This window comes from Arachis hypogaea, chromosome 19 (genome assembly GCF_003086295.3).
Source record: "Arachis hypogaea cultivar Tifrunner chromosome 19, arahy.Tifrunner.gnm2.J5K5, whole genome shotgun sequence".
In the NCBI taxonomy this organism is placed as follows: Eukaryota; Viridiplantae; Streptophyta; class Magnoliopsida; order Fabales; family Fabaceae; genus Arachis; species Arachis hypogaea.
In genome coordinates, this window is record NC_092054.1 from 21,659,329 (window position 1) to 21,678,770 (window position 19,442).

Sequence of the window (19,442 nt, forward strand, 5' to 3'; positions counted from 1 at the left end):
AGATATATTTTGGTTATAAAATTAATAATATATAATATAGATAATAATAGATTTCTATCTGACACTGCATCTTGGCCGCCGTAAGAAACTCAACAATCGCTAAGCTCATCCTGGATGTGGTATACTGATAAATTGTATTTGTGATTTTGGATGCATATACAAAACTAATGAAGTTGGACGTTGGAAATTAAGTAGTCAAAAATAGAGATTTAAATGTTCAAATCAAATCATCCACCATCAACTCCTTCTTTCTGAATACCGAGCTCTAACATTTGCGCAGAAAGAGATTATGTGAATTCAGCAATGGTTGAAAGAGTTACAAGTTCCTCAAAATATTCCGCTAACGACTTATTGTGATAATCTGAGCACATGCCACTTGGCTGCCATTCCAGTGCTTCACAGTCGCTGCAAACACTTGGAAACGGACTTATATTTCTTTTTTTTTTTTTGTGACTAGACTTATATTTCATTTGGAACTAACTACACCACTTTCCATCACTTTATTTGATAAAAAATATTATTTGTATATTAAAATTAGTTACTAAAATTAGTCACTAATATATTTGTGTATAAATATTAGTATTTATTTATTTTAATATATATTTATAATTTAATATATATTTTATATTAGTAACTAATTTTAGTAATTAATTTTAATATACACCTAGTTATTATTTGATAGATTTACATCCAAGTTTAGGTCGGGAATAAAAACCCACCAACGCGAGGGGGTATTTAGGACAATGAGCAAAGCAGTGTTTAGGATGGTTAGTTAGGAAGTGAAAGTGTGAAACTATAAGGCACGGACTCAGTAACAACAATGAGAGACTACTTGTTCCCAATGTGTTTTTAACCTTTTCTTTTTTTTTAAATATATATAATATGTCTTTATTTTAAATTTTAAATGACTCTATTATAAATAAATTAAATTTAATTGACCAAAATTTTAAATTTTTTTTTTTTATTTTTTTATTGTTTTAACTATTATTTAAGATAATCAAATTTAGTTTTTGTTCTATCACTCTTTTATTCTTTTAAATTCTCTTTTTATTTTTATATTTTCAACATTCTTTTGGCATTTCTTTTTCTAATAGTCATCTTATCTTCATTAAAAGATAAATTTTAAATTCTCCATATTTTTTTTTATATAATTCTCTATAACTCTATTTATCTTTTAATTTTATTATTTTTCTTTTTGATATTTTTAATTACAAATTTTAACAATTATAATTTAAGTATTAATCTAATATTTTATTCTCTTCATTTATGATTTTATATATTTTATTTTATTCTTAATTTATTCATCTTTATTACTTTATTTTTTATCTTTTGTTCTATTATATATACCTATGTTGTGTATAAAATTTTTAAATAAATTAATTAATTTACTAATTTAAAATATTTTTTATTTTTAAAAGTAATAATAAAAAATATTTTAATTTCAATACATAATTAAACAAATATATAAAATTTCTTATCTAATATTATATCAAAATTAAATTTAAAAATATATAACAAATTTAATTATTTAAAAAAATTATAAATTAAGTTTTATTATTTTATATAAATATATTTTTTATATACAAATTTAAATTTTTTAATATTTATATATAATTTTAATTTTAAATTATAAATATTAATATATCATTAGACATTAATATATCAACTATTTAATTTTTTATTATTAAATATATATAAAAAAATAATAAAATAATAAATTATTTATAATTTAATTAAAATATTTTAAATTTAAATTTTAAAAATAAAAAAATAATTTTTTTATAAATTATATATAATAAATAATATATTTTAAGAATAAAAGTATTCATTAAGTCGAGCTCTAGTCTTGAGTCACTGTGTGGATGTATATTGGCGTGTGGCTCTGGTCTGGATACTGTGATTTCATTCAGTCAAGGATAAGTGTTTTTTCATCAATTCATACTTTCTAGTCTCCGTTTTGTACTTACCTTGCTGCGACTCTGTCCAAGAGCTTTGAGCTCTTTCTAGCTTTGTTCAGTAAACCTCACAAACAGAAAGATCTCATCGTAGGAAAAAAATATTGCTAAGTTCAATCCAACGACCCACATTTTTAAATTTTGAATTCTTTTTAAATTATAAAAGTTATAAAAGTTATAAAAGTTATAAATTATTTTAAATTATTCAATTTTTCTGACCAATCTCGTCAACAGCAATAGATTAATTTTTTTATTTTTTCAACAAAATTGTTTTGAACTTTTCTTTTTTGGATATACACACTCAGAGATTTTTTATTTTAATAAATAAAATAAATGTAATATTTACCGAAATAAATATTTTTACGAGAATTTATCGATTTAAATTTTTTTGTCATATCTCGTTTACAGATGAATTTTCAAACGAGATACGTAAAAAATCATTTCATTTACAGATATGACAAAAAAAAATTAAATTGACAAATTCAAGTTGAAAGTTGAAACCCATTTTAGCTCTTAAAATTTTTGATGGGCTTCAATTTCGACCCCTAAATTTATAGTTACTCAATTAACACCCTCAAATATTAGATTGTGTCCCACGTTTGCCCTTGTAACTAGGGGTGTGCATGGCTCGGTCTGGCCCGAAGACCCGACCCGACCCCGAACACTTTAGGAACTATTTTGGTGTGATTTCACCGGGTCTAGGGTCGGGTAAGGGTCTTAAAAATAGACCCTATCATTATTTCGGGTCGGGTCCGGACCATGGCTCGGGTCACCCGAAATCGGCCCAGTGGCCCGGTCATCATACACAATTAATATCTTGTGTTATTAGTTGATGAATGATGGCTATTTTTACGTGGAATTTAAGTATAGTAAACCTTAATATTTTGTGTTATTAGTTATTATAAGACTATAAGTTAATGTTTTATGTTTAAAATGCATAAGATTTTAGACTAATGCATAATATTGTGTTATTTGTATTGATTTAAATATTTGGAGTTATTAGACAATATTAATATTGATTATGGTTATGCTTTAATTTTAGAGAAGAGTTGGTTCTTGTTATATTTTTCTAAGTGAATTTTACCATGTCAAATAATGGTTGGAGTTTTGGAAATTTGGATATTTTCACATGCTAGCTTATAAGAAGGTATCAAGGTAATGTAATGTTAACAACTCGACTTTCACCCGGTTTTCACCCGATTTTTACCCGGTATAATTGTGGCCCGAAAGTGTATAGGTTTCATCGGGTCTAGGGCCGGGTTCGGGTCTAATAAATAGGCCCCGTATATATTTCGGACCGGGTCTGGGTCACATCAAATCCAGTTTCACCCGGCCCATGCACACCCCTTACCTGTAACTATCTCCGTTAATGGAAATCTGATGTGACATGTTAAATTGATAGAGTGTGTATCCACGTGGCACCCAACTTGCCAGAATGGATGTGTGATGAATGAATGATGTGGCAAAAGTTGAATGAACTCAAGTCTCGAACATATTAGAAAAAGAGAGCTGCAAATTGAGTTGGGTGCCACGTGGATACACACTGTCTAACGTGCTTCATCAGATCTCCATTAACAGAGATAGCTACAGGGACAAGCGTGAGACACAATCAAATATTTGGAGGTGTTAATTAGGTAATTATAAATTTAGGGGTCGAAATTGAAGCCGGTCAAAAATTTCAAGAGTTAAAATGAATTTCAACTCAATAAATTCTCATAAAAATATTTATTTCGGTAAATATTACATTTATTTTATTTATTAAAATAAAAAATTCACACACTCAAACACACTAAGGCTTGGTTTGGTAAAGCTTTTACTTTTCAAAAGTAGCTTATAAAAGTTAACTTTTAAAAGATGGCTTTTTAAAAGTTGTAGCATTTATGTTTGGTAAATTAAATTAAAAATAGCTTTTAATAAATACAAGCAACAACAATTGCGTTTGGTAAAATAGCTTTTAAAATTTAAAAATACTATAATAGACATAAATGCAAACATTAAATTTGAAAATTAGTTAACATATGAGGTTATATTAGACTTTTAAATTTTCAAAAGCACAAGCCAACTTTGAAAAGCTCTACCTTAGGTGCTTTCAAAAGTACCCCGATCTTTTAAAAACTGTAAGCACAAGTACATGATCTTTTTAATTTACCAAAAACAAAACGAGGAGTTTGAACTTTTAAAAAATACAAACACCTTTTCAAAAAGTTTTACCAAACCAAACCTAAATCAGCTAGTGCTAGGCTAGGAGTGGGAATCGCAAACTAATTTGCCACTCCTGCCTCAGCCACGTTTCAGTTATTTTATTATCAAAAAAATCATGTAATGAGTTCATTTTTTTTTGTACTGGGCCAAAGAAAAATGTACCAATTGTAAACTTGGGCTAAAACTATAAAAGAAACATATGAAATATCTAGTATTAAAAATCCAAAACTCCAATACGAAACATTCCCATAAAACTATAAAAGAAACATATGAAATATCTAGTATAAAAAATCTAAAACTCCAATAAATGAAACATTCTGATAAAACTATAAAAGAAACATTCGAAAGTCATGCAAGCAGTCTTTTAACGTGATGATCATAGTGAAATGGTTATGTGAATAATAATTGATTATTTTAATTTAAGAAATGATCCAAATTCAATTGGTTTGATTATTGATACCGTTGAAATGATTCATGAAGAGTGTTTTTTGTTTTTATTTTATAATTTACATTACTAGGAAAAAAAAATCTGAAAAACAAAATTCAAAGAAAGACATGTATTTCAAAATTATTGAGCAAGCACAAAAATTTTATAACTAATTGATTGAGATCCCATATGAAAATTTGGCTGATGTTTGATATCAAAATATTGTTCCTATAGTGGGATTATAATTTTGTTAAAAAAGAGTCTAGGAAGCAAACTACATCATTAACAAACTCAAGCTAATCTTTTGAATTTTTAATTTTAAAATTCGAATTGAAGGAAAATAGTATCCTTTGAGGACATGTTACGCTGCAAGAGTCGCCAGTGCATCTACTAATATTTCTGAAAGTACTTTAAAGATTTAATGATTTTATTTCTACAAATATTCAGAAAATTAGTTAGTTCACCAAAAATATTTTCTTATAATCATCTTGTTTCTACTGAAATAAAGAAAATTCACCCGTAAAACCACTGATAATAATCCGAGCATAATCTATCATGTTTCTCTCTTTAATTTTGAAAAATGAAAATTTATATACACGGTTCCATGATTATCCCAGGAATAATGCACCTAACAGGACTTAATGGAAGGTAGAAAAATGAATTTACCTATTGACATCTACATTTACCTCCCACATAGACGCTCCATTTTAGGTAAAAAACTAAAAATTATAGAAATTGCTACCAAAGTGCCCTTTCAAAAAAATCAGCTTCTCTCAGCTGTTGTCACTTCTATATTATATATTATTCTTTAGGATGATATCTTACCCTTTATTTTTTTTTTTCTGTACAGCAAAGTCAAGAACCCACATCCTTCGGATGGGGATGATGGAGGTCATGACTAATGACATCAATGGTCTCAAACAAAAAGCATCTCTCCATAATTTACCCATCGTTCAAAGCTTTCAGAATATTTGCCTTGTTTATGGAGCTCTTCCACACTCTGCCTCCCCTGAAACACGTTAAAAACATAATTTAATTCCCATTTTCAGTGTCAACTTTATGCACATGAATCAGGTTCTCACATCGTTAGAAGAATTTTACTTTGATATTAATAACAAAATACTTCATAGGTTACAGTCCAAGAAAAAAAAAAAACCGAGAGGTCAAACTTGGGTTGGTGGTTAAAATGGGGTGAAACTTTTTATAGATGAGCTTGGTTGGTGTATATTTTACACATAAAAACCTGTCAATGAAATTTTTTTTCTCTATTATCATCCCCAGCAAACCCTTGATGTTATAAACCATGGCTAGATTATGAGAAGCGAGTTTAACACAGATGGTGGATGAAGATCAAATAAAGCTAGCAAAAAAGATGAATATACAACAAAACAAAGACCTTGAACTTTCTTAGTCCAGCACAAACTGTGATAATAAATGTGCACTATCTAGTTAATGTTCGAACTACAATTTTAGGAAAAACTCATTGGTGAGTATTAATAACTAGGGAATGAAATGCTATGAAAATTATTTCTTCTTCTTTTAATCGACAACAACTCGTTAATATAAATATTTCATAAATTAAAGGAAATTATGATATTGTGTGATAAATCTCGACATAACAATGCATGCTAACCTTCATGCTGGATCCAGAGTCACTAGCAGATGTATTTATCTCAGTTCTTAGCTCATTAACAATATTCTCTGATGAGATGCTGGTTGACCTGTAGTCATAATAAAAAAAAAAGTAGTTGGTCAATCATCACAATCAAACAAATTATTATTCGAAGATAGGGTCAAATTTAATGACGATCCACTATAACCGCGTCAATTGACACTAGACATGGAAAGTCCAAACCAATCCCCAAATTCAGTTATAGAAAAATAAATAAATAAATCAATATCCTCCTGAGAATTCCTCCAGCATAAAGCTGAAAGATAATAAACTAGAATTCAGTAACTTTCTCATGACAAATAAATTTGTTTCATTAAAATGCTAATAGCAGGAGATGAGTGAAGTTTTCTATATATACCACTGGCTGGAAACCTTAACGTTTGCTAATAAATGTCTTCCCTCCCTCTTTATTTTCTCTTCCAAAGTCAAAATATTCCTCCCCATAATTGCATGAGATCTGAGTATTGCATAAACAAAAAGCTGACAGGACTTTAGTTCCTCACTGGTTATTTATTTTATTTTCAATTCATAGATGAACCTCCCAAAGGAATTGAAATTTAGTTATGCTATGACAAAAGTATCTCCTCGTTCTCAGAACCCCTCTATGATCGATCAAGATTTGATGACCACATTTTGAATCGTTAAGTGAAAGAAAAGTGGCAAGAATATGACATATGTATATCAGCAAGCACTGATCAAAGTTTTAGAACTACCTTTCAAGTAATTCCTCTTCACAAGAGTTTCCAGAAGATGAAAGCCAGTCCAAATCTACGAAGTTGGAGCAGTCTCCGTGTTCATCATAACAAATGTGATCAGTGTCGCAATACTGGTCCTTGACCATTCCCCCATATATAAGCCTGTATAATATTGATAAACACAACAGTTAGAAGATTTTGATGTCTTGCATAAATCACAATAGGATCAATCAATGACTGCATTAGACAACCTTATCAATATTATATGGGAAATCCTGAAAAGCTTCTCAATAATTTTCAGTTTTTCACCAAACAATCAAGAAGGAAGATAATTGTTTAAATGCAATTTGAACTAAAGAAGTTACAAATGGAAACTTCTATTAGAATTTAGAAACTCAAATATTTGGCAAACAGACAGCTATTCAGTATAAACCCCCAGTGTCTAAACATGGCTATGAGATTTTTTGCATTATGAAAAAGGTCAATTATGATACCTGCAATGACATATAGCACTTCCACAGGTAAAGATGTCTGGGGTGGACTCTGAATGCCGATGCTTGTCAGGTATGTTAGACGACTGCTGACAATTTGTGACATTCAAGTCCCTAATTGTGCTGTCCTTAATGTTACCATCGGAAAGTGATCGTCTAATAGTTGGCCTACCATAATAAAAGAATAGCATTATAGACCCCCTGCCAAGGCAAGGTTTAATATATTTTTATTTAATAAATCCGTGAGGGACAGATAAAGTGTATTCTCATGTACTTGGGTAACTTCTTTGGAATGAAATATTTACAAGGTCATGTGAAATCCTTCACCTCTAATGGGATGAAAAAAATACAGATGAAACACACTTCTCCTTCAGATGCTTCCCTAATCATGATAACACCAAAAAAAATCGTGTAACTAAACAACCCATTATATACCTGACATTTTCATCTTCCGGGAATGCACCACGCTTTCCAACAGTGAGATGTTGATCTGAATCTAACTCCCACAATGCCGGTTTTCCCTGGTGTGGCTGAAAATGCCCCAAAAATCTGACAAGAAAAACAGTATCAAATACAACATAAGTTAATTCATCCCAATGAAAATAGCATGCATATCGATATAACAATCAATTTGGTCCTGTAGTTTTCGCCTGCTAATCAATTTGATCGCAAAGTTTGAAAACTTATCAATTTGTTTCCAAGTTTTATAACTGAGAATCAAGTTAGCGGGATTGACCATCAAGTTCCGTGTGGCATATTGACGTGGTATACTAACGATTATAAAACTCATGAATCAAATTGATTAGCAGGTGAAAACTTAAGGACCAAATTGATTGTTTTCTCCATAAATATATAAATAACTAATGTTACACCAAATTTATTAAGGAAATGGTTATGTAAATATACTTTTAAAAAATGGGCTCTAATTTGACTCACATGTTGATTGCTTTTTGTTTATCACCATCGGCATATGTGTTGTTGTAATAGCGCTGCAGAGTTCGAAGAAATTCTTGGGATTGTGTTGCCGCCTTCCATTGACCTCTTCTCTCAGAAAATATCTGTACAGAAAGATCAAGAGAAAATAGGAAGAGTAAGAGGCAAGTTCATTACATAAGGTGCAGATCGCTACAACTGTCATGCATTGCATCAAGCGCTAGGAACAATCCTAGAGTCAAGCTAATGAGGTCATTTTCCACCTAACCCCCTCCTACACAATTCGAGACAGTGCGAATACGAATAGGTCGTTTAGATGTAGTGGAAACCTTGCAGAAATACCAATAATTAAGATCTCCACTTCTTGAATCAGAGAAATGCTAAGAAGAAAGGCCATACATTGAGAAGACAGGATGTACTATGCACAACATTAGTGGCTACTTAAGAGTGAAGCACCAAATACCATGCACCACTATGCATTGCATCGACTAAAAGGTGGCCCCAACCAAATGCTACAAGGCCCACAACAATCAAATGACAATTAAACAGGACCCATGACCATCACCAACTCTACTCGAAAGTTATTATTATTATTAGGGGTCTTATTGCCAATAACTCATTTTCCTAAGATATGAAATAAGATTTTGACACTGAATACTTGCATTTTCAAATTTATTATGGTAAAAAAAGGGTTAGGGATATATGTTTTTATATCTTGATGAAAAAGATGCATGAGAAATTCTACTAATTGTGAGAGCAATAACTACATCCATAAACTACCAAGACATGCAACAAATAAAACCCTACATCAGAAGCTTGTGAATGAAATACATGCCCTAGTAAGATAAGGCATGCTTTCATCAGAACATGGACCCTGCCTAGGAACATAATAAAAGCAACATGCTTTCAACAATAGGTTAACATATGTCATTTTAAATTTATGTAAAAAGTAAGATGTAGATGTTAGATAGAGAAGTCATTCATGAACCTTCACCTAAAAACTTAAGCCTTTGGAAAGTTGGTCTTTATGAACAGATGGTCGTGACTCATGAATTTGGTTGTCCTCACCCCTATATAAAAGTTAGATTTCAGCACAAGGAAGGTGATCCTGTGCATTGTCCATGCTTCAGGGCCATTTGGCTCTTGCATGAAGCAGAATGTTAGATTTAAGAATCATTCGCAGGTCTTCACTTAACAGCTTAAGCTTTTCGAATAGTTGATCCTTGACAGTAGATCCTGTCATCATGCACACGACTTTTGATCCCATACTGGACTTCATAATTCATGAAGCCCAAAGGTTGGAAAGGTTACCTTATTATGCGCTGCAGAGCCCCCATATTGAAAAGCTAATGTGTCACCCATGGACTCATAGACTGCCATTAATTCCTTCGCCAAAGAGTTATCAAGATCAATATATGGGGATTCACTGAATTCTAAAACTTGCAGCTGGCGTCCAAGTGCAGTTAGTCCATAAGCATATTGAGCAACATTAGTACGATCCAAGCAGTCTATGCAATTCGTTCTTAAGACCCCAGCTTGAAGCATCTCGGGTCTGACACTGTACTCTTTGTTCTCATCACCACTATAGTAACAATTATTAACTTCTGCTTCCCTATCAACATCCTTGTCCATGCTAGCTTGTTTTGTCAGAGAGTTACCAATGGAATTCTTATTCCTGCATTATATTAAATAAAATCACCAATAAAATTATTAACTAGTACTTCAAACAAAAAGCAATTATTAACTGCTGCAGAGACAAGCAGAAAAATTCCTGGTTATTGCTTAATATAAAAATCATCTAATAAATCATCAAAATATATAAAAAGTAATTCAATGGGAAAATACATCAGCAAACAGCATTCAAAGTGCTGTTATAGAACATACCCTGTGAAGGAATATTGGAACAGTCCCTCTGGTGTCAAGTTTGGTGTCAGGGAACAGTAGAAGACGCCAGTCAGCTTCAACGCATATGCAGCCACTTTCCCCAGTTGGGTCAACACATTAGTAGCTTTGCTGCTGAAGTAATTGATCCAATAAAGTCAAAATAACACCCAAGAATAAAAAACTGAAACGGTTGGAGGGAAGAGCAAGTTACCGTCTCGAGTGTCGATGCAAATCCCAATGGAGGAACCTCAGTCGATTTTCCCCTTTCATATTTTTGTTGATAGACCTAACAGCATTAGCAAACTCGGCTCGCAGAATAGTTTCTCGTGGCTTCTTCTCATGTGTCTTGAACAAAAAAAAAATGAAAATCAGAAAACATTCTAGTTTAGAGGTTAGACACAACCGAGAAATTCAATATTCCTAACTGTTCATTAGAAATGGGAAGCTGCCTACCTTAATCAAGTTCAATATGATAATTGGATTTCCATATCTCTTAACAAGATTTTCAAAATGAAGCCTTGTGGCTTCAAAGGTGTTGTCCTTCTTTGATACTAGAAAAAGAAAAAAGAAGCAAAAAAGCTCTCAGAAAAAATTACACAACAAGCAAGCCATAACAAGCAGAGAATAGTTGCTTCCATATCATACATATAATGTCAGGTTTTATGTTCAATGGAGAGGCTTCCTGAGACCAGAACAGAGGGATTGAACCCCGGATCTGCACCACAGAACTTATTTTCATCGGGCTTCCATCACGAGCATCTGCAAAGACTATCTGCTCTGTCTCAACATCATTAGCTACTCTTCCCTTTTCATTCACTCCTCGTTTCAGATATCTGCATCACAAGATACAGCAAGCAAGGAATATGTCAAGAAATAAGTAAGATAAAAATGCCAAAATTTGCAGGAAAATGCCAAGTTTCTGGGTGATAAATCACCCGTTTACATGAATTTCATGGATTGAAGTACTTGGCAGAAACCAGTAAAAAACCTCAATTAGAAAAATTAAAATGAAAACAAAAGCAGATGTATATCTTCAAGGACTGCAAGTGTAAGGAATTGAAACAGAATGTAGCTTTATCATGTGACAAACTCATATAAAGGATTGGAAAAGTACAAACCTTGTCCCAGCATAGTGCCGCGAGCGCCTAGCAATGATAGTCAAGTGAAAATCCCTGCCAGAAATAGAAAGTTTGACCTACACAGCATGCCATAAATGAACAACTGTCAACAAGAAAATGCATAACCTTTTATAAGGAATAGATATTTCTAGCATTTCTTTCTAGCACTTATAGGAGAGGCTTGATGACACCAATACAGCGATAAAAAATACTGCCTACATTAAATTAGCATTTTGTGTGAATACTACTAATCCATGGTTTCATGATTGCAGCATTAACTCTATCACATAAAATGCTAGCAATAGCATATACAAAGTTACATATGGTAAAAACTAGACATTTCAAATGAAATTAATATTGCTGATAAAGTACAACGAAATTAATATATAGAAGATAAAAACTAAACATATCCATTAGCCAAAAGGGGAGTCTGTTATGTACCTGTTTAAAAAAGCCATAAACTAAGGCAACTGTCCAGGAAGCATTCTGGAGATTATTCCTGACTCCACGAGTCAAAAACTCATTCCAAACAAACAGTGTTTCGTAAAGTGACTGTCCTGTTGTATTATGATCGGTTAAGTTCCTTTGAAGACTAAACATGACATTGTATGAGTAGCTGAAAAAGAAGTCCTTCGTAAGATCCACACTGCACAGAAGCTTCTTGTATCTAAGTCACAAGAGAAGAAAAGTAAAGCCCATTAATAAGATGGATTATTATATGACTAAATAAAAATGAAAACAAATAGTTATAAAATAAAATTGTTAAGCAATTAACTATAACCAACAGTATTGAAAAAAGATACAAAAGGAAACGAAAGCCATCTCCTGAGTGAAACCCTGGCAATACCTTGTCTCACTCAAAAAGTTACATTTACATCATAACAGCAATGAAGATTGCCCCTGTACATTTGCAGGAAATGAACTGACAATAAATGTATAACATGAAACGGATGATGGAGGTATACACTAAACGTACTACACAACTTGGAAATCTTGAAGAAGTATTATCATTTCTACTTCAAAAGAGACAATTAGAGAGTACCACAGAAAGATGATAGGGTTGACCTGAGGAAGCCCACATTGTGCATACACACTGAAGAGAGACAATCAACATATATGGTACAATAAAAAAATAAAACAAAAACAAAAACTAAGGAACAGAAAAAGGAAACCAAACTGTAGAATTCAACAAAGCTAAAATATGATGTTCTAACAGAATGTTTTCACTACACAACATAATGAACACAAATGAAAACCCACAATTTATAACATAACTCTCAACTATGTACAAACCACAGGGTATAGTTCTCAATGCTACACTCAGATGTCTCTTTATATGTGCTATAGACGTATTACAATTACATGCAAAATTGACTAAAGACCTGTTTTCATCCTTAGAATATGCCATTTTGGATCGCACAGTAGGATGTGGGATTGGAACCATTTCGCTCTTTGCGATACCATATATAGTGTGCCCACATATTGTGCCAATTTTCCTTCGCTTTGTTATGAGAAGCATGTAGTATGGCTCAAGAAACTTGACAAATCCTGGATAAAAAAAATATAATAAGATGACGGAACCCTTAATTACTATAGCCAGTATTTTGGGAAACAAGACCATAATAACAATTTTGTTCATATGAAGAAGATGATAGAAGATTCAATTACCAATGATTCCATAACAAGTTGTAACAAACTTCAGTCCCCCTATTGACTTGTTTCCTTCGTGTATGCGCCTTAGAAGGTCACAACACTCAATTTCTGAGTACACTGTCAAATCTTCAGTGATGTTTAGTTCCGTTGGATCCAATCTGTCAATCTTCAAGACCCTCCATGAGGTTCTGCTTTTGTCTCTTCCGATCATATAAAAGTTCTGCATGTAAAAAAGAATAATAATAAGAACACTGCAACATTGCACTATACATGTATAATGTGCATAGAGTCATAGACAAATTAAGAAGGATGATATTCTTAACAGGTAAAAGTACATCACAGCTATTAATGTATTAAAGAAATGGAAAGATGTAGCTTTGCTATAAATATCACTCCATATTAACGCAAAACTTTAGATTACAAGTGGTTTTTCTAATGTGAATGAATAGCGTTAAAAGTAACAGTAAAAAAGTTGAAACAAACTTTAGATTACAACAATAATTGTTGCAGTCCACCAACTTTTCTAAGAATTTAAACATATAAGTACAAAAATTATACCAGATGATTTTGTAAAGTAGCTACAATTGCTTGTCTTGCAAGAAACAAACCAACAACTTATCATTATGTTAGCTGATGAGAGAAAGAATGCTTGATATCTATCTAGAACACTATGAATTCTGTCCCTAAGCATAGAATACATGAGGAAAAAACAAACATAAAAAGTGAGAGAGATAGATGAAGGTGACAAATGCTGAAGATTAAGGTAAAGTCAAATTTAAGGATGTGACTATCAATTTTTGCCTTTTAGGTTTCACTTTCTAAAGAAGGAATGATGTGTGGGTTTAATTCAACTGTTTTGGGCCTTCTTTTGGATTTTGCCCCAACTTCATCAAAATTTCCAGATAATATTCGCATGACTACTCAATTTTTTTCCTGAAAAGGACAAGTAGTGGCAATCCTTCTAATAACAAAGGTCAGCAATATCAAATTCCAAAATTAGCAAAAATTACTATTTTGATTAGCAAGAAAACATTACTATATATGACCAGATTCATGCAATTGATGAAAGAACAGAGAGAAAGAACCCTAGTTTCCCTTTTAAGAAGAGCATAGTAAAAAAGTCAAGTATTGGCATAAACACAATCACTAGATATCACAGGCAGCTTTCACTGCTAAGCCAATCGAATTTAGTGCTAATAAAATCAAAGTGACAATTATGTTAATATATTTAATCATCCATCACACAAAATTGAAAAGGACATATTCAGCGAAAATGAACACGAAGCTAGCGAACAAGGTCAAATAGAATACACGAATTCACAAGCCATAAGCTATTTGCTACAGAATCATATGACAATCATATAGCATCAATGACATACATCATGAAAATCATAAATGAAAAAACAAATCACAATTATGGAAACCAATCAGAAGCATAAAAATCCAGATCAATGTCATCTTGTGAAAATTCTCAGATTTCACATACACAACAACTCATGAATCACACCTTAATAAACAGGAAACATCAAAATCCCAATTCAAAAAACACAAAAACAAAACTGCTCATAGAGAAAGAAAATACAAACCCATTTGATTATGAAAACATGAATTTGAAGAGAGAGAGAGAGAGAGAGAGAGAGAGAGAGAGAGATTACAGCATCTTTAAGAAACAAACAGAGAGAAACACGGTTATAGAAAAGAAAAGAAAAAGAAAAACAACGCCATAGGCAAATCATGGTCAAAAGACGAAGTAAGAAAAATGCATATATGAATTGAAATATTGAAAGGTTATAGAGAATCATCATATACCGAGCGAGTTTCATAGAGCCTGAACTTCTGCATGTAGCTGCACTTCAACTCAACTGCATCGTCAACAACAACAACACGGTTTTGAATCTTCTCCTTTTCTTCCTCCATCACAATTCAGATCCAGAGCTTCAACCTAAGCTCCTTGTTTTTTTTTTTTCTCTTAAATTACTCTCCGAAGAGAGATCAACACAAACAAAATACAAAAATAAAATTAAAAACACAACAAAAGAGCTTCTGTTTAATCAAATTAAACAGAAGCTCTTTAACAAAAGCGCAGCCAAAAGAGAAAACGAAAGGAAATTACAAAGCTCAAAATTTTACATCAATGGGAGAATAACATGAAGTTCTGTTTAGATACACAATGAGACAGAGAAGAAAAGAAAACAAAATAAAAAAGGGGAAAGGGAAGCAGGGAAAGAAATAGAAAAGCTGATGAATCAAGAAGGTGTTTGGTTTTGGGGAATGGAGAAGCGGAAAGAGAATCAGAAGCAGCTTTTTGGGTTGCAGAGGGCGCAGAGAAGAAAAGAAAGTGAAAAATGAATGAATGAATGAGATTGTCAGCGAAGAAAACAGAAGAAAAGGTCACAGCTTTGCCACAACAATGCATCCACACGATGTGAAAGAGAAAAATAGAAATTTCAAATAATAATAATATTAATTTATCGTCACACACCTGAAAAAATTTTAATTTTCATAAAATAGATTTTAGTTTTTTGTTTTTGTCAAAATAAATTCTCAAATATTAGTCTTATTTGATAAAATGACCTAACATCTATAGTAATATATTAATAATTTAGCCATTTTATCAAACGAAGATGAGAATTTATTTTGTCAAATAAGACTAATAATATTTTTACTAATAATAACCTTAACATGTATTTTAAAGATATATAATAGTTAAACTCTAATAATAATAATATATAAGAAATCATTATTCTCACTCTCATTTTAATATTTAGGATACAATAAATAAAAAATCAGTTAAAATAGTCTAAATTTATATTATTTAATATTTATAAATAAATACTAAATAAAATAAATTTAAATTATTTCTTGTCTTTATAATATTATTACTTTAATAATATTATCTTTTTATTAATTTATATAAATATACAATGCAAGAGTCATGTATAAATTGATATTATAAAAAAGAGAATGACATTATTATTTTTCTTTACATAGAATAGTTGGATTAGTATTCATTTTAGTATTCACAAGTATATATAAATTATTTTGAAAGATATTATTGTCACTCTTATTTTTTATAATATTGTTCTACATACAATTATACTTGATTTTTTCAGATTGTATATTTGCATAAATTAAAAAAAAAAGACATCACATAAATAAAAATGGCTATATTTATTCTTACGTTACATCGCTAACAAAATTTATTATTTTAATAAATATTTGATTAATATTTTAAATTTTAAATATTAAATTTTAAATTTTGAATATTAAAATTTAACGGTATAAAAATAAAAAATAGTTAAATATTGATTAATAATTTAATATCGTTCCCCTAATATTTGTAAGAAATAAATATGAAATTAAAAGGACAGCACAATTTGGGCTCCCTTTAAGATGGGTACCCACATTCTCTCTCTGTATGTGGTAGCAGTTTTTTGTCAGCATGCCGTAATAGTATCTTAATTTCCATATTAGCAATCAGTTACCAAATTACCATGCTTGATTTCGCTCATGTCACGTGAATTACCACGTTTCAATGTGTTCTAAAATTTGAATCCCCTGGTATTGGGGTTCCGTAGTCGTGTAATAATAATTGTTATTTTGTGTACCATCTCACACTTCATTAATTTTATTCCCCTCGAAGAACGTGATCTTTCATCTCGATTCTAAATCACTATTTTATTTACAATCATATTTGAAAGATAATAAAAAAATAATTTACATAATCTAAAATTATTTTATTTGATGATTATTAATTATTACTAAAATACCTATGTAATTTTAAAGAGTAATTCTTGGCATACAAGCGATTAAGGCTTGTAAGTCTTACAAGTTCAATTAAAACTAACGCTCAAAACACGCTTCGAACCATTCTAATTTCCTCTTCGTCTTCTCCTTCTTCTTTTCTTTCGTTTCTTGCCTTCTCTTTCTCCTTCTTCTTCTTCTTGCTGCACGTTCTTCTTCCTCTTACTCTTCTTCTTCTCCTTTTCTTTCGTTTCTGCACGTTCTTCTTCATCGTCTTCCTCTTCTTCTTCATTTACGTTCTTTTTCTTTGTTTTATCTTTTTTTTTTCGATTTTTCATGGTGAAATCGTTTTTGAAAAAGAAGAAGCAGTAGAAGATGAGGAGGAGAAAGAGAAAGAGTTCTGAATTATGCATAAGATGTATTTTAACAAATTTTGGGTGTATTTCTTTAAATCCTTTGGGTGTATTTTCTGTAATCCTTTGGGTGTATTTCTATAATCGTTTGGGTAAATTCCTGTAACCGTTTGGGTGTATTTCTGTAATCATTTTGGGTGTATTTCTGTAATCGTTTGGGTGTATTTCTGAAGTTCCATTATTTTCAAAAGGATTACAGAAATACACCCAAAAGATTACGAAAAATACACCCAAAGTATTTAAGAAATACACCCAAAATTCGTTGCATAATTCAGACTCTTTCTCTTTTTCCTCATCTTCTGCTGCTTCTTCGTCTTCAAAACGATTTCAAAGCTTGATTTCAGAAACTATGAAAATCGAAAAAAAAAAACGAAGAGGAAGAGGAAGAGGAAGAGAAGAAGAAGAAGAGGAAGAGGAAGAGGAAGAAGAAGAAGAAGAACCGTTCTGAGTGTAGCGCTTTGAAAATAGGAAACGTTGAATAACGCATTAAAAGGCCTAGTAACTTGTAAGACTTATAAGTCAAAAAGACTTGTATGTGTAGCACTCCTCAATTTTAAAATATTACCTTTCTAATGTTACTGTTAAATTATCACTGCATTATTACTTATACATAAAATATTTATCATTACGTTACTTATACATAAAAAAATAAATCGCTAAACTAGTTACTAATTTAAAATATATATATTAAAATATAAAATATATATTTATAAATTTAATTTTAATATATTAATTGTATAAAATAATTTTATATATGTATTTTATTATATAATATTATGTCAGCAAAAAAAATTACTTTGTATATTAATGGTATAAATGATCAATAAAATATTTTATATTATTAATACATTAAAATTAAATTCTATATATACATAAATATATAAGAATTAATTTTTTGTGTACATAATTTTTTGATTTATTTATATAAATTTATTTGTTCAAAAATTAGAGTTTCTATTGTTAGCCGCTCAAATTTAGGATTGGCAATGAGTAGAGTAGGATAGATCATTCTCTAATTCTATCTGCAAGTTAAAAACTTCATTAAAATTTTACTATATTTTATTTGTGGGTTGAGAATCTCTCAACCCTAAGACTGCGTTTGTTTCTAAGAATAGGATAGGATAAAACACTGAGAACAGGACATGACAGTGATTAATAGAGACACAAAATTTTGTGTTCTTGTATTCTGTTTGGTAATAAACTAGAACAAATTATGAAAATTCAATTTATTCTTATTTTTTTATTCAAAAAATTTGAGATGAAAAATATAACAATAAAAAATATAATTATGAAAAATTAACAAGAATAATGAAAGAAAAAATAAAAAATAAGTTGTGTCCCTTGTTAATGTCTATGTGTCTTTCCTGTCAGGATGGATACAAAATACACTAATTCAATGTCTTTGGACTAGGGGTGGCAAGCAGGGAAGCCCGCCCCGCCCCGCCAGAAGCCTGCCCTTTGGTGGACTGGCCCGCCCCGCTCCACCTAATGAGGCGGTCCCAAAATCCCAGCCCGCCCCGCCTAACAGCGGGTCGACGGGCTAAACCCACTAAATATCCTTTTTTTTTTACTTTTAACTATTAAATAATATATATAAAGATATAAAAAAAATCTCTTGTTTTTTACTTTGAACTATTATAATTTCTAAAAGTATAAACAAATTATAATTTTTATATTCACAAACACTAAAGTCTTTGTAATTATAAATATCTAATAAACATAATTATAAACCAAGTTTTCATCTAAAACATAATTATAAATATTGTTCCCAAAGCAAAATAAACATAATCCAAAACATAATTAACAATATTGTCTCTAAAACAAAATAAACATAATCTAAAACACTTAATTTTCATCTTCATTTTCTTGTAAGTTGGGTTGGGGAAAGTTGGGTTTTGGTAAAAAAAATTGTAAAAATACCCCTTGCCAAAAAAATATTAAACCCGGCGGGAAAGCCCACCCCGCCCCGCCAAAACTCGCGGTTTAAGCGGTGCGGGTTAAGCGGGTTTTTGCTATTTGGTGGTCCCAATTTTCCAACCCGACCCGTCTTTTTTGGCGGGTTACGCGGGCCGGGCCTGCGGGTTTAGGCCCGTTTGCCACCCCTACTTTGGACACATTGTCTCTGTCCAAGTCTTCTCTGCCAAACACAATTTTGTGTCTCAGTGTCTCTGTCTCAATGTCCTGTTCCTATAAACAAACGCAGCATAAGTTCTTAACCCTACTCACACCCTAAAATTCTAAATTCTATTCTACCT

General features: G+C 31.2%; 1 protein-coding gene across 3 annotated transcripts; it reads right to left on the reverse strand.

Annotated features, from left to right (window-relative positions):
- Positions 1-5,119: 5,119 nt before the first annotated feature.
- LOC112775153 (phosphoinositide phosphatase SAC2) lies at positions 5,120-15,508 on the reverse strand. 3 transcript variants are annotated; one of them, XM_029295437.2, is made up of 16 exons: positions 14,840-15,508; positions 13,046-13,250; positions 12,760-12,925; positions 11,819-12,044; positions 11,378-11,454; positions 10,905-11,092; positions 10,713-10,810; positions 10,471-10,604; positions 10,260-10,391; positions 9,687-10,050; positions 8,379-8,500; positions 7,878-7,991; positions 7,446-7,610; positions 6,970-7,113; positions 6,218-6,305; positions 5,120-5,593 (listed from the first exon to the last, which is right to left on the reverse strand). In XM_029295437.2, exons 1-16 carry the CDS (start codon positions 14,945-14,947, stop codon positions 5,501-5,503), a joined length of 2,424 nt encoding a protein of 807 aa, XP_029151270.1. In that variant the 5' UTR covers positions 14,948-15,508; the 3' UTR covers positions 5,120-5,500. The 3 variants fall into 3 exon arrangements, 2 of the variants coding, with proteins under 2 accessions (XP_029151270.1, XP_072084801.1); XM_072228700.1 differs by having other exon boundaries at positions 10,260-10,388; positions 14,840-15,470; XR_011878002.1 differs by having other exon boundaries at positions 5,337-5,593; positions 6,615-7,113; positions 14,840-15,470.
- Between the last annotated feature and the right edge of the window lie 3,934 nt (positions 15,509-19,442).